At 39.4% G+C, this 16,109-nt stretch overlaps 1 protein-coding gene across 5 annotated transcripts in view; it reads right to left on the minus strand.

Annotated features, from left to right (window-relative positions):
- The window catches only part of SATB1 (SATB homeobox 1), a 136,685-nt gene extending 122,961 nt beyond the window's left edge, over positions 1 to 13,724 (minus strand). For 4 of the 5 annotated variants that reach the window (XM_078377262.1, XM_078377261.1, XM_078377260.1 and 1 more), the window contains exon 1: positions 13,595 to 13,714. In XM_078377262.1, the coding sequence (XP_078233388.1) occupies positions 13,595 to 13,598 (4 nt within the window). In that variant the 5' untranslated portion in view covers positions 13,599 to 13,714. Of the gene's footprint in view, positions 1 to 13,594 lie in introns of all 5 variants that reach the window. The other variant, XM_073003365.2, reaches the window with a different exon arrangement.
- Between the last annotated feature and the right edge of the window lie 2,385 nt (positions 13,725 to 16,109).

Consider the following 16,109-nt stretch of genomic DNA (forward strand, 5'->3'; position numbering starts at 1 on the left):
TATGCTGACATCAAGCTGGACCCTGTCTTCAATCTGAGAACTACCATTCTGACTAAATCAGCTACCCCAACCAGGATATTCTCTAGTTCTTGACAATATTTTTACTTATCCCACTGCAGTGGGAATGAAAACAGAAATGGACATGGAAGCGACAAGGCAAGGAAGCAGCAACACTGTGCACAGTCCCATGCACATCAGTAAAATATAGCCCAGGTCATGGTTGCATGCATGTGAAAATCAGATTTAATTACCAAGGCTCATGGTCAAAACCAAACTTTGGATTATTGATTAGAAACATATTATCTAATAATTTGCACTACTACAAGTTCTGAAGCAGCAACAGACCTCTGCCAATACAATTGGGCAGATCTGAATATAACTTATTTGTTCTTTTCAACTTTACATTCTCAAAATCCCAACACCAAGTGCAATCAAACAATAACAAAATTATCTCAAATCTTTCTCTAATTGATATTTATGTTTTACAGAAGCTTTCAGATCTTTTTTATGACCAATTTAAGACAAAAATAAAAAAAAAGAATGGGTATAGTCCTATTGAGTTTTTGCACTGACAAAATGCAGCTGGTATAAATGTTGGTGATGAATTGCCACAAGTTAAGAAGCAAAGAGTTGTGTCCCTTGACATTCAACTGCAAAAGCTACACTAGTTTCTGAAGTTGCAGTAATTCTCTGCTGAGATTTACAACAACTGCATTACGCCACTGGGTTTATCTAACAGGATTTTGACCACTACGGACTTCAGAGCACAATAATAATAAATTTTAAAAAAATGTTCCGTACTGTTCATGTTTTCCTTTCATAAGAAGAATACCATATACAAAAAATTCTTAAGTTAAATGGGGAATTAGAAATAGAATCCTACCAAAAGTGGATAGTTTTAAAGATCTTCCCGTAACTGATATCTTGCAACTTCCTGTCTTCTGTCTAGTGCTTGTTTAAGGGTACACATTTTCCCTTTGCACATTAGGACTTACAGAGCATGAACTACAGCATCAAGTATGAATCCTCTCCTACCCCCTCCCCGCTACACATGTGCACACTTGAACCCAAGACAGACTGTCCCGTCCATTACAAACTAGATACTGTAATACATTTATACAAAAATTAGTATGTATTTGTTAATATTCCGACTGCTTCACCATACAAAGCAAGAAGGAAAGCACTAGAGTACAGCAGTGGTTTTCAACCTTGTGTATCCAGATGTTCTTGGACTACAACTCCTAGAAATCCTGCTTAGCACAGATAAAAGTAAAGGCTCCTAGCAGTTTTAGCCCAAGAACATCTAGAGACCTAAGGACAGAACTACTGGAATAGAGAGATACTGCCTGGGAAATTCTGGGAGTCATACTCGAAGTCACAAAACTCTCCACAAATCTGCATGTTTCTATAGAGCAAAAAAATGCCATGTGCTATGTTCAGCATACAGTGGACCCTTGACTTACAGACTTTTTGAGTTACAGACTTCTCTGGCCGCAAAATTTAGGTTTGACTTGCAGCCTGAGAATTGACTTACAGACCAGAAAAAAACCAAAATGGAACAAAAACGGTCTGTTACGGGATTAATTGGTTTTCAATGCACTGTAGGTCAATGGAGACTTGACCTACAGACTTTTTGACTTGAGAACTGCCTTCCAATACGGATTAAGTTCTCAAGTCAAGACCCCACTGTATTTATCATGGACTAAGTCCTACTGAACTTAATGGAACTTAGAAACATGCACAAGATTGCTCTGTTGATCTGTGTTTACTTCCTCAAACCCATTCATGTAAAATACAGGACTAAAGCCAAAGTAAGCCTAGCTTAAAATAGACCCACTGAACTTATAACTCACAAAATTCTATTTATCTCAGAAGTCTACTCTCACTAGGACTGACACAGGATTCAACTGGAGAGGCATAATACTGCCGTTGACTTTCTTTAATATATTTGTCCTATCGAAACACTTAAAATGGCTAATAATTTCTCAATCAAAAATGTCTGTAAACCTTTTGTGAAGGTGAGGTTACATATGATTTCTCTTTGTCATTCTTGATCAATGTTATAAATACATCAAAAAAATAAATTTACTCGCCCCAAAATTGAAATTTACTCTCATATAACAAATATACATGTTGATTTTAAAGGGATCCAATATAACTGAGCTACATTATGTACTGTAATACCATTTCCCCCCCTGAAATTAGGGGAGAAAGCCCAACCTTTAATAGTCACAAACAACAATACAATATTATTTATGAGGCTATGTTTAACATCACTGTGTATATACCCAAACTGCACTTTACTGTATCATGTCCAAATATATTTTAGTTTTTGGACGTCCGGTGCAATAATATATTGTGATAACAGGCTATAGGAAACCAACAAACACTTTCTCATCTCTTTTTTTCCATAGCTCTGTGTTCGCATTTTCCTGGATGAAGACTACGCAGAATTTTGCTTTTGAAAGCAAAATTCTAGAGTGCCACTTGCTACCTCCCTGATCCCTTAAAATTCAATGATAGCTTCAACTTAAGATGAATTCAGCACCCATAGCAGTAATGCCACAATAGTTAATAGATCCAGATGTACATTTCTACAAGTTAATTCTCTAGAATCCTTAAGGCAATCAAATGAAGGCATTCTACAGAATTGTTTGTTTTTCTTTAGTACCCTGCATAGCTATCTAACACAACCTAGATGAAGTCCCTGTCACTACTCGCATTAACAAATTTCTCTGTTAAGTCAAATGGTTATATGATATTGCAATTACATTTTGGAATACAGTTCTATTCTATTTGTTTTTAAATTTTATGATTTTTAATATGAAATATTCATAGGTGTTTATGCTTGCAGCAAAATGTACATAAATATACATTGGTTGATGGTTTCCTACTGTATTTCCACAGTAGAGCTAACACTGTGAGGTCCCACATTGCATCATATCTAAAAGTTAACTATCATGTTTCCACAAGCCAATATGTGACAGAACTGTCCCATTTTAGATCCCCCAAATATAAAGAGAATCAATGACAAACAGGTTGAAGTGATTTTTTTTACTCTCTAGGACAAAAAAAGACTACATAGATATAAGAAAAGCTGTAAAATATGTTAGATGCTTATCTATACATAAGAGACAGGTGTCGCACAAACAGGCAAAAAAAAAATTAATGAAGCCAAATGAGAAAATTTTAACTCCCAACATCCATCTGCTAAATTTGAATTCATGCATAACTGATTATCCATGACTGATAAGTTACTTTCTCTCTCCCCCCCCCCCCAGTATCCTAACACAGGTGTTTAAACATTTAATGTTAAATCACCATTAGAAGAGGAAGCTATCTAAGAAATTAGAAAATAGAGTGGTCGAGTAGACCAGATAGGTGGGGTATAAATCAGATAAATAAATAAATAAATAAATTAGAAGAGCAAAATGAGGATTAACAAACAATGTAATGACACGTCACTTAATAGAGGTGACCTAACTTTAAGAAATTTCAAAACACATGGATATTGGATATTAATAAGCCATTTTGTTGTTGCTGCTATAATGAGATTTAAGTAAGCTCTCTTCACTACTAAAATGAAAAGGAGGGGAAAAGTAGAAATAGCTGAAAGAGATGGAAAGATGAGAAGAAAAGGCATAGGGAAAATGTCAACAATAAACAAGAAGAAATGAGAAAGGAAAAGATGAAGGTGGAAACTAATCTCTGTGTGTCATTATGACTGCCAGAGTACTGGCAAAGAAGCAGCATCCCTTTATTTCAATTTTAATCATTTCTGAATTTTAATACCCAGCTCCTTTTGTAATTCTCCTGGCATTCCCTGTATGCATCCACCTCAGCCAAAACACCAGTGTAAATTAAATGGCACACAAACCACACCATTGATGTAGTTCTCCCAAGCAGGTGACCAAATGCAGAAAAGGTAAGTCTGTTTAAAGTCCCTGTGGACTAGTAGCCAATTAACAGACATACTGTTTTTTAGTTTCTTTAATTTATAAAAAGGCCAGTGACTAACATGCATAGCTGTTTGCAAATAAATAAATAAATACATTAGGCCAGCCTGTAGTAATACAATAATCAGTGACCATCAGGGCCTAGGAAAATGAGTTTGCTCGCACTGGCACTAAGGAGCATCACATGATTATTTAATTACTGCTCTAATTTTTGTCTCATGGATGGCAACATATCAACAATTAATAGGGCAAATAGAGGAGACCACATTTTAAAGAGACAGAGTATAAATGTCAAATACTGTCTGAAAATATGTGAAACACTGTCTGCCGTAAGTAATTTCATACGTTTACAAAGCCAGTTACAGACATGCAAGAATAAATACATTCTGCTAGTGTGATTTTTATACATTGTGTCCAAAAATATACATTTTGGAACATACAATTTTTAAAAGTATACTTTGAAGCATATAAAACATTTATACAAAAACTTATTTCCTTGCTTAAATAAATAGCTCGAATACAGCAGGTTATAGGGTCAGTGGAAACAAAACCATAAGGTTGCAAGATGATTAATCGCCCTTTGAATGTGTGCCTAGAGAGCTTCTAGGAAGGTACAACGATCATTGGAGCACAGTTCTCATGCCTCAACCCATGGCAGCTGAAGCTTCAGTCTCAAAAGGGCCAAAGTTAATTCCACAGAATTGTGCTACACAATAGACATGTTGTTGGGTTATCTAAGTGTGGGCATGGCAGTTGTTTCATCTCACCTCTCAGAGAAAAGGATGAGGACCAAATTAATAAAAAGCATTCCTAACTACTGCCAGATAGGCCCAAGGGTCATGAAAATTTGCTGATCCAAAACAAGCCCAGAACCCAATGACCAGTTTACCTAAACTCCTCAGATCACAAATCCTAAGATTATGAGAAAGCAGCTGATAAAAACCCATCTTCCTGTATCTATAATGTTTTAGAGGATATTCACAAACGAGTATGTAGTCTAATAAAGTCAGTCAATAAATTCTAGGAGGCTGATGAGACTATACTGTCGGATGTTGCATAGATTGCCTTGACTTAAACTGTTTTGACGATTAAACATAGCTCAGTGTATTGAAGTACCTGGCTGCAAAGTCAGGGACTGGAGTTTGATTCCCTACTGTGCCTCCACAGTCAGCCTGTGTAGTCTTGGGCAGGCTGCACAGTCCTAGAGCACCACCAGAAAAAGATTTACCAAGTGAATGGTAAATCGCTTCTCAGTACTTTATATCCCAGAAACCTTGGAAAAAGTTGCCAGAAGTCAGAATCAAAATGACAGCATATTTTTTAAAAAAAACACCAAACACGTCTCCTATTACACTAGCTGGTTAAAAGGGTTTTAGCCTTTGATCAACCAACCTGAGATGAGATTTGATTAATGTAAGCCTTACTAGATTGTAAACATAGTTGGTCACTACAGTATCTTCAATTATAATCATCAATGTCTACAAAAAGAAGTAATTCCTTCTTTTCTTCACTCATCAAAGTCTACAAGGTTATTTTATTACAAGTGGTTTGGGAATTTCATCTTGCAGCTGATTTACTTTTCATTAAATAACAAAAGGGATTTTTAAATAATCAAGAAATGACTACAGCTCTAAAATTTGTCTGCCTAAAGTTGCAGAATAGTAAAAAATAAAATAAAAATAAAAATTGAGAGTTTAGCTCCGCTAACAACAGGGCACGTAACAAAGCATTCCTCCCCCAAGGTAGACCTAAACATTTCTACAGATGTTGGTATGTTATTATATACTATATATATATATAGGTAGGTCTATAAACTTGGATGTATAACATCCAAGTTTATAGACCTACCTAGATCCTAAGGTGAGCATCTCAGACCTTTCTCCCCATGAAAGAAAGCAAGGCAGAAAACTCAGTCTTTTTAGTAGTGGTTTCCCATCTGTGAAATATCTTTCAAAAAAGTCTTACAATCTATGACATGCTTTCCCCTTTTCTTTCTTTCTTTCTTTTTTCTGACACCAGGTACAGACCTTTTGTTCGCTAAGAACTTTTAAGGAACCCTTCTAATGCTTTCAGATCTTTACAACAATTTATCCACATTGCTGATTTTACGTCTGATTATATTCTATGCTGATGTCAATTTTTTTCTTGCTTTGTACCTTTATTTGTTTTACTCTGCTCCTTTTACATAATATATTTTGTTTCATTGTTTCCCCCCTATTTTATGCTTTTCTTTTACAAACTTTAGTAACCCAGATTATTGGGTAGTTAAATAGATAAGCACATAAATAAATACATCATTAAAAAAACCCACTTTCCCCAAATGACACATTCTTATTGCTCATTTGATCAGTAGTGCTCAAAGACTCCCATCACTGATTTGTAGGACTTTGTCTATAATGTCAAAAATGGGAAGGGAGGACAAAAAGAAAAGCAAGTACCTTACAACCACTGCAACTGAAAGTCCAAATCTGAACACATTGTTTTAGAGTTAATCTGATGGGAATCACTTAGAAGTTAGTAAACCTAGAATGGTAGCATTACAATGCAATCCCATTCATATCTATTTGGAAATCAGTTTAATTTATTTCAGGGACAGCAGGTAAATGTCTATACTACTGGCATTACAAGATGCACACACAGCACATAGTAGAGATTTAGGATTTTATGGTACAAGGATAATTAAGCATGTGAACAACATCTTATGAAATAATGAAATAAAACTATAATTATCAAAGGTCAACAAACTCCACATACGCTTTCTAAAATTTAAATCCAGGCTCTAGATTTTTAAACGTAAAACAATACCCTATTGCAACAGCAATCAAGTGACTTTTACTACCCTGTTTCCTCTAAAATAAGACCTAACCTGAAAATAAGCCCCAGTATGATTTTTCAGGGTGCTCTTAATATAAGCCCTATCCCCAAATTAACCCCCAGTTAAATGAAACCCCACCTTCCACCATTGTGCAGCAACCAGAACTTTATCTGAATAAATGTACAGTAGATGGTTGTAAATGGGAAAAAAAATCCCCTGAAAATAAGACCTAATGAGTTTTTTGGATCAAAAATTAATATAAGACCGTGTCTTATTTGGGGGGAAACACGGTACAGCTGCAAATTCAGCTTGACAGGAGTATTTTACTTTGCTGCCTATCAGGTTTAGTTGTAATCCTATTCTAAAAGATGTCTACTATATTAGATACGTATTATCACACATACGTTGCTACCTTATGGTGACCTAAATACTTCTACAATAGTCACCACGTAGATGGGTTATCTGCTTATCACTCTGATATATCAGTGCTATCCCATGCTCTGAATTCATGTTCTGAATGGGCTTGCAATACCAGTGTGATGCCACAGGTCACAGTGCAGTAGTTGGAACTTGGAACTTTAAACTTCATAGCAGGATTTTTACTTGTGTGGGAAATTTAAGGAGATAAATTCCCTTCTATATTGTTGCCTTTTAAAAATTTGAAACACTAATATTAACCTGTAAATAAATTGAGATTGGTAGTTTTCTTCATATATAGTTATATTAAGAATACAGCCTTTCCTTATGCTAACAATTTGAAAATCTTTTCAGTTACAAGGCAAATGTTTTCACATTGATTTCTATTTTCATAATAATGGACACAACACTTTGCAAATACAAAGCAGCATGTTTTTCATCTGAGAAATCTATGTACTTTTTCTGTAATAAAATGGGATATTCTGTAATAGCTATCCCTCTTTGTGAAACCTAGCAATGTGCTGAAAGGGAGAGAAGACATGGACAATCTATGTTAGGAGTTGTATTTAACTTGCCTGAAAATACATTATTTATATGAGCATCCCAAATCATCATAGTGAGTCAGGGACACCGCTTAGTATCCAATCCTTTAACATAGCCACAAGAAATTTATAATCGAAAGGTGTGAAATCCAGTATCTGTTGACAGAGATATTAAGAGCTGTCAGATGTCCATAAAATAAAATAGCAAATATGCATCACATCTGCCAGAAGGATATGGGCCAAGTCTTGATATGCCCAGGGAAAAAAGGAGCTCTGGATTTAAAGACTTTAAGGTTGTGCTATAGATTGATTTTAAATCAAACAAATTGGAACATTTCCAAGCCTGGACTGGCATCACTCAGTTGTACTGGATGCATGCTATATGTTCCACAGCGATGCAGTTCTGGTGGGAATTATTCTACATATGCCTATTATCCTTTTTTGTACTGTTGTGAACTATTGGCATACATGAACAAGACTTGATGAAAACACTGACATCACTGTCAGTGCATTCATAACCAAAGAGTATGCCTAAACCAATTCCAGAAATGTTAAATGCTAGAGGTCTTGCTCTGAATGGGTTCTTCCATTCAAAGATTCATCTCATTTACTTTGTTAAGTCTTAACATCTTCAAGTTTCAGTTCTGATCTGAGATCAGGTTTTCAAGAACGCAATTTGATTTATGCCAACAGAATTATACATGATTTATCTCAGCCATCTAAAAATATTATGTTGACACAATTGCATATGATCTCAATTGAGTGCAGTAATACAAATGATTACTGTCTCAATTCTTTGAATTCACATATGATTTGTAAAGAACTGTAAACAAACTTGAATACCTTTCATAAACTGATGTAGATGGCGTTAGGTACTGTAGTCCCATGGAAATGTCAGCAACTATTTTACTGTTAGTCTTATTACAAGGAAAACCATGTTAAGATTGCATGTTAATAAGAACACTACTTAGAACGCAGACATCTACACTAAATATATTTTGTGTAGTAAATGAAAGAGAGTTAACAGGTCTTTGCAACTTGAAACATGAATGTGCAACCTCTGAACATAGGGCATTCTTTAATAGAGCTTACAAACACCAATTCTGGTAGTAGTAGGGTCCACTTAACTTTCACACCATATGCTACCTACACAACTATATTCATGTTGCAATTAATTGTACTTGGATTGATAAAATGCGGAATGAGAAACTGGTTTTCCCAAATTCCAAAATTATGTTTAACTTAAAGGAAGAACTTTTAAGTTCTTTAAAGATCAAATTTTGTAAATAGATTTTGTAAGCTGTAGTAACTTTGTCATAAGTGAAGCTGTTTAAAATGCACTAGACTTCATAGTGACAGATTTGCTGAACATTTTTTCCTCACATACACATATGTGCTTTCAGTTATTAATAATATGCTTCTACCCTTCAACAGCTCAAAAAGGCACTGTGTGCAACTTGGTAGGCATATTACTCTTCAGAAATTGCACTCTATGAAGTTCACCACATAAAATTAGATTCTGGTTGCCTAAAACTGGTTTCAGTGTGTACCACATAAAACAATGTGGAATCTTCCTTAAGCTGTTCCTGGTCCTAGTTACAAAACTTTTCCCTCAATATGCTAACAAGGAAGACACTGTTGCTATGGTTAATACTACCAGGTAGATATTAAAATAGACACAGAGCCACTATTTACCGTGTTTCCCCAAAAATAAGACAGGGTCTTATATTAATTTTTGCTCCAAAAACACATTAGGGCTTATTTTCAGGGCATGCTTAATTTTTTTCATGTACAATCTACATTTATTCAAATACAGTCATGTCATCTTCTTCTGGTAGCTGCACAATGGTGGAGGGCGGGGTTTCACTTAACTAGGTCTTATTTTTGGGGTAGGGCTTATATTACGAGCATCCTGAAAAATCATACTAGGGCTTATTTTCAGGTTAGGTCTTATTTTCAGGGAAACAGAGTAGTGGAGACAACAATACAAGTGCTTGCACTCACAAACTAGTACCGGTATTTACTTGGGGAAAAAAGTAATATTTTTCTTTTGATTGCTGTACTGTCAGTATAATGCAACGTAAATAAAGAGTGGGTGCATAATGCCTTTAAATTGAAAGTGTTGATTCTAGAAAGGGAATAGATTACTGAAGTCTTGTGCCCATTACGGCAAAAGCAAATTTACAGTTAAAAGAAGATACACTCGTGCATTCTAGATGTGTAACATTTCTATTAATGAGCCTGACATCAGAAACACCAGCAAGACATCAATAAAATCATCCAACTTCAATCAAAATGATTCATTTAATTGTCATAATACAACAAAGTAAAAGATTGCGGCTTCAACTACTGTCTAGTTTGTCTTAAATGCAATCGTGACTGTGTAGTAAGATATTTCTTATTGAAGCACCTATAGGATGAATTATTTCAGCAAGAATTTTTTATTTTATTTTAATATAACAGAGCTTGGTAGGAGAGAAGAAATCTCCCAGGCACCTGGATTGCCTAGATGACAAAAAGATTTGGTGGTGCAGTTTTCAGGAAAAAAGTATTTTGCAAGTCCTGCAAGTCCTGTGCAGGTAGGTGGTTTAAACATTTTGGTGCTACATGTTGAAAAAATGAAATATTCTGCCAGATATGAATGCATTCTCAACAAAGACAACCATGGACAAATCTTTAATGGGGTTTGTACATCAATGAAGATTTTCAATGTGATTTGTTCATATTTATTATCTGTATTAACAGAAACAAGAAAATCCATTTTATATTTAATTGTGATGTACAGCAAAAACTTATTAACTATTATTAATATCTAAACTGGAACATACTGATCCTTAGAAACTGATATACTCTGAACATAAACCGTCATTCCATTTTGAACATAACCTGTCATTCCAGGACATTCTAACCTCCTTCTAGCATAGCTAAATTAAACATATATTCAATATAAGATATACTGGTAACACAAAGAAACCGGTCCAAGTTTTTTCTCAAGCTGAACATTAAATGAATGAATTAAGCCAGTCTTTTGTTCTGTGTTTGTTTTTAAGTCTGCCAGAATGATGTTTCCAAGCTATTGGGGCAGTTAACATGGTCAGCTGCCTCCTTTTCTGAGAAGGTATTTTGAAGCATTCTAGAACTGAAAAGTATACATATTTAATGACTTCTCTATTCAGTTCTATAAATGCTATAGATTTTTTATACTTTAATTAGAGGCACTCCTTGTTTTGGAGGAGCACACCTGTCATTTGGATTTTATATTATGAGGTGCCTGCAACATTTGGCAACAAGTACACTATGTTTCAACTAACAATGTTGGTAACTACAAGATCTCTAATATTACCAAACAGGTAGTTGTCAGGTGATCTATGTGGGCCTATAACACAAACCGTAACTGGGAATGCCAGAATTATTCACCCTGGATCACATTCCATTTCTGAATTTGAATAATGTGGTGCATCCTGAAAACAGGGTCGTTTTATCCAGGGTGATGAGTAGAATCCTGAACTTATTTTTCTGGTTAAGCTAAACAGATACAAGAAGAACCCTCTAAGGAATTACTATGCAATTTAAAAGATCAATAGTCAAGTATATGAAAATGGAAAGTTCCCTTTTAGGCCCCATGAACAGTTCCATCCACATATTTTAGCTCTGATAAACTTACTTTAATATGAAGAGCTATTATTTATTACACACTTCAATTTACGAACAAGAGAACAGGGGTGTAAGTTATTAAAGAAATAGCAACACTGGCTTTGAATGTATTTTCTTTTTTCACTACAGAAATGTGTTTTCTGTTTATTAGCTGTGAATGAACAGAACAGGTAATTGTGGACACAACTACTGAGACTGGGTTTTATTTGATATGTTATAAGCGGATTTATGTTGTGCACTTACATTAAACATATCATGTATTTCACACTATCCATGTGTTACTGCTTCTAATTGATAAGCAATGTATTTGAACTACAATGGAAAGCTGGAGCAGATTAGAAAAGCAAAGTTTACAATATATTTGAGCTCATCATACTATGTTCATGCCTCTGTATAGCATGAATATTGTTTCCAATTTTTTGTTTAACACTATTGCACAAATTAACATTGCCATATTTAGTGATTATTGCAAGTACTGTTGAAGAGAAACAGAAATACCTAGTCAATTCCTTTTGCAAGCTAAAGCTGGAATTTACACATAATCTAATCTTTCCTAACAATGTGAGAAAAACAGAGTAAATATTAAATTTGTTTCACAACAGATGCTTAGGCTGCTAATGTTTGAGGTGTCTATTCATGCTAGTCCTGTCTGCACATTTGTCAAAAAACGTAAGATTGAATGCCAATATTTGCCAGCAGGCTGGAAGGGAGAAGTATATAACAGTGCTAAGGAAAAATAAAGGTTTTAAATCATATCGCTCAGGAACACAGGTAGGAAAATAAAGATATGCTATGATATAATATACTTAGAATTCTCTGCTCTTAAGTTTGCAGATGTTTTGCCCAAGAAATTCACATTTTAGATGTTCTGAATAAAACTTACTCTTAAACAGACAAGTGAAATAAAATAAAGAGAATAGGGCAGAAGTTAACAATCACCGCCTTCACCAAGGGAAAACACTTTGCCGCCACTTACAACAGAAACTTTCTCTCGAACCTTAAGTTAACTGTCATTGCCAAAGCTTTTCCGAGACAGCTCTAAGAAACCAGAGACCTTTAGCGAGGACCCCGCGTTCTTGCACGGTCTCTAAAGACAACTTAAGGCGGGCAGCGCTTAACAATATATGGCCGAAATATTTCTAGTGGCTCAAATGTGTCACAAGAAAGAGAGATCCCTTCTCCTGCCGCCTTCCCACCTGCCTGACTTTTGGGGGAGACACTTCTCGTAAGGAGAAGCGATCCAGCCGGACCCTCTTCGGAAAAGATCGCCCTGCCGAAGCCTCGCCGCAGGGGGCTAGCCAAAGGAAAGTGACATTTCCTCTTTGGCTCCTTTGATGCCCTTTGGGGGACCACCCAGGTCTTTTCTGGTTCTGAAGGAAGGGGATCAAAAGGGAGCATTTTGCCACGGAAAAAGCGAAAGGAGGACCTCAGGCGGAGAGAAAGAGGTACACCTGGGTGGGGAGCCGCCTCCTTAAGGTCACCGGCAGGCCAGATGAAGCCCCCCCCCCCCGTCCCAGCTCTTTCCCACCTGCGAGGCGCCTTGCCCTTCTGGCCAAAAGGGCGCCCCGAGCTGACCTTTTCCAGCGCCGGCGTTTTCCTCCTCACCCCTGGCAACGCACCAGGTGAAGCCTTCTTAAAACTCCCTCAATTTCACGACGGGGCTGACTAGCAAAAGTCCGTCGTCGTCGTCGTCTCCCCACCGCGACCCCAACGCTTGTCCCACGGCCACCTTCCCCCTCTTTCCTTCCCCAGACACCTTCTCCTCCTCCCTTCCCGCCAAGGCCACCGCGTTGCAAACTTGCCGCCGAAGCGGCGCAAACTCTTGGGTTCAGGGTTAGAAAGTTGAGGCAAACTTTCCAGGGAGCTCGCCCGCCACTCCTCGGGTGAGGGGAGCAGGTGTCTTGCCGGCGCGCCTGGACGTCACTGGCCAGGCTGAGGAAGCCGGGTCTCAAGCCCACCCCAGCCCGCCAAACGCATCAGTCCGTCCCTAGCCAGCCAGACCTGAAAGCGCCCGAAGGACGAACAAATCCGGCGCCTTCAGGTTTTCCCCACACCTACCAACCAACCCACCGCCCCGCCAAGGTGGCTTACTGGCACCCATAAGTCCCTCAGGAGGTTCGCCGTGCCTCGTGATGGTGGTGAACTGAGGGGGAAAAGAGACAGGGAGGGGGGGGGAAAGTCCCCAGAATAAAATAAAAGGACCAACTCACTCATGAGAGCGCAGCGAGGGAGGGCGGGCGAGGCTGGGCAACACCTTCAGCTTCCCAGGCGCCGGCGAAGTTAATTGCACTGAACTTCAAGTTGTCTTTTCACCCATCAGAGTGGGCGTTTAAAGGAAGGAGCGCAAGGGAAGAGGAGGAGGAGGACGACGACGACGGCGAGGAGGAGGAGGAGGAGGGGGGCCCCCCCACACACACCGAGCCAGCCAGCCAGCCAGCCACCCTCCCTCCTGCCCTCCCCCACCGCTGAACTGCCTTGGCAGGCGGCGACTGAGGAGAGAAGAGGAGTGGAGGAAGGAGACGACGCGAAGGCGGCGCCCGCCTGCCTTTTCCACCCTCTCGCTAGACACCGGGGCAAACGAAAGTGCCCAAAGCGGGGCTGCTGTGGCTCTTCGCTGCTGCTGCTGCTGCTGCTGTGGCGGCGCCGGCGACTCCGCGCCACAGTTCTTCTCCGACCCCTTCAAGCGGGAACGCTTCCTTCCTTCCTCTCCCCCCCCCCACCCCGCTTTCTTCTCTTTCTCTCGGCCGAGGCTTCGGAGCGGGAACGAGCCGGCGAAGCTCGGCCGGGGCTGTCTTAGGCTGGCTGGCTGGCTCTCCCCCTTGCGGAGACTTGCCCACGTTGGTGCGGAAGCTGAGGAGAAGCCGCCGCCGCCGCCGCCACTCGCCGGGCTGGCGTGAGAGGGAAAAGCTGCGCTCGGCTTCCAAGGAGCAAGAGGCGAAGGGGTGGAAGAGGGCGGCGGGCTCGCTGTGCCTGCTGTTGCGGTGTTTCTCTCTCTCTCGCTCTCTCTCGTTTTCTTCTCCTTGTCCGCTTGTTCTTTCTCGTTTCGTCTGTGTTTTTTCTCTCTCTCTCCCTCAGGTTTTTCTTTTTCTTTTTTGGTGTCTGTGTGGGGAAAGTGCTTCGAATGGGTAGAGCGGCGGGTGTGTGCGCGCCTTCCCTCTGCCTCCTCGCCGCCCCCGGGAAGGAGGAAGTCAGGTGAGACACACACAATTCCCTCCCAGTCCCTGTGCGACGGGTAGGAGCTAATCACTGTTGTTGGGCTTGTGTTGTTGTTGTTGTTTTAAATGCTATTATCTTCCCTTCCCCCTTCGCTCGCTTCCCCCCCCCCACCCCTTTCCTTTACTCCTTTCCAAATGCGGTTCCCCCTCTTCACTCCCGGAGAGCAGCGCCCCACACAGGAGTGCTAGGGCTGCTCTGCCCCCCCCTTATCTCCTCCTTTCTCTCTCTCCCCCCTCACTTTCCATAGATCACCCCCACCTCCTCCGCTTCCCTTTCCCATTCAATTCTCTCCCCCCCCCCCCGCTTCTTTCTTCCAATATTTATACACCACATGCTTGGCTGTCAGCTGCTGCTCACTTCAGCCCCGAGTAGGAGCGGGGTGGAGGGGTGGGGAGGATATGACCGGGCAGGGCAATTTCCGAAAAGGGATCGAACAAAGGTGATCAATATCTTGAGGCTCAGAGATAGGGGAGAAAGAAAGGTTCCCGTTCTCCCCCTTTCCGTTTTCTCTTTTATAGAGAGGGTGTTTTTGGGTGGGTGGGTGTGTTCTTTTTTTTCTTTCTTTTTTTTTTTTTTAGTCTTCAAAATCAACGCTGTGAAAGAATCCGTCCTTCCTCTCGTTAGTCTTCAAAATTAACGCTGTGAAAGAATCCGTCCTTCCTCTCCTGAATCTTGGTTTCAGAGACAGACAGGAAAGGTAGGAAGTAAAAGAGCAGGGGGGAAAACTTCCAGCACATCATCCCGGCGGAAGGTGCGTGTTGCCGGGCAGACCAGGAGCGAACATAGCCGCCTGTTCCATTTGAAATCTGGACCGGCTACCGAGAAAGCCAGCTGATTTTTTAATGGGTTTATTAAAGGGAGGGAGAGTTTTACATCTGGGATCTGGAGGTTGGACCTTATTATTTATGTCCTGGGTGAAGATATTGAACACTTTATAAGCAGGAGCAGCTAGATGGTTCCCCAAGCTAAGGTTGATAGTGTAGATCATAGTACCTGACTTCCCTGTTGCATCTTTTGAAAATTTGCCATCAGCTTGAAGGTGGACTTTTAAATACCTTTTTTTCTTAACTGGAATATTGTACTAACTAAAGTGGAGGTAAAGTTCATGGGAAGTGAACATGAGGATACAATCCCCACAAAACTCTCTGAGAACTGCTTGATTTCTACCAAATAGTTTTAAGGGAATTCATGCCAAATCCGCTCTCTTTCTTTTGCTTTCTGTAGCATGCATGATCCTTTTTCTTAACAAATATATCTCAACATTTTTTGACATGCAAACACTGCCTGGGCCATTATTACAAGGGCACACCTTTTTTCAATAACTCTTAATTTTCTGCCACCTTTAAAAATAATTACTAATAATTACTAATAATTAATGCACAGAAAAGAGACTTGAGTCTTGGTATTGCATAATATGCTTTGAATGCCTCACCCAGGAAATGCCAGGTAGGCTATAGATTAGGAATAGCAAATGTCCAAATGGTTATTATGACAGAATTTAAAGAAATG

Source organism: Pogona vitticeps, chromosome 6 (assembly GCF_051106095.1).
Source record: "Pogona vitticeps strain Pit_001003342236 chromosome 6, PviZW2.1, whole genome shotgun sequence".
Classification (NCBI taxonomy): Eukaryota; Metazoa; Chordata; class Lepidosauria; order Squamata; family Agamidae; genus Pogona; species Pogona vitticeps.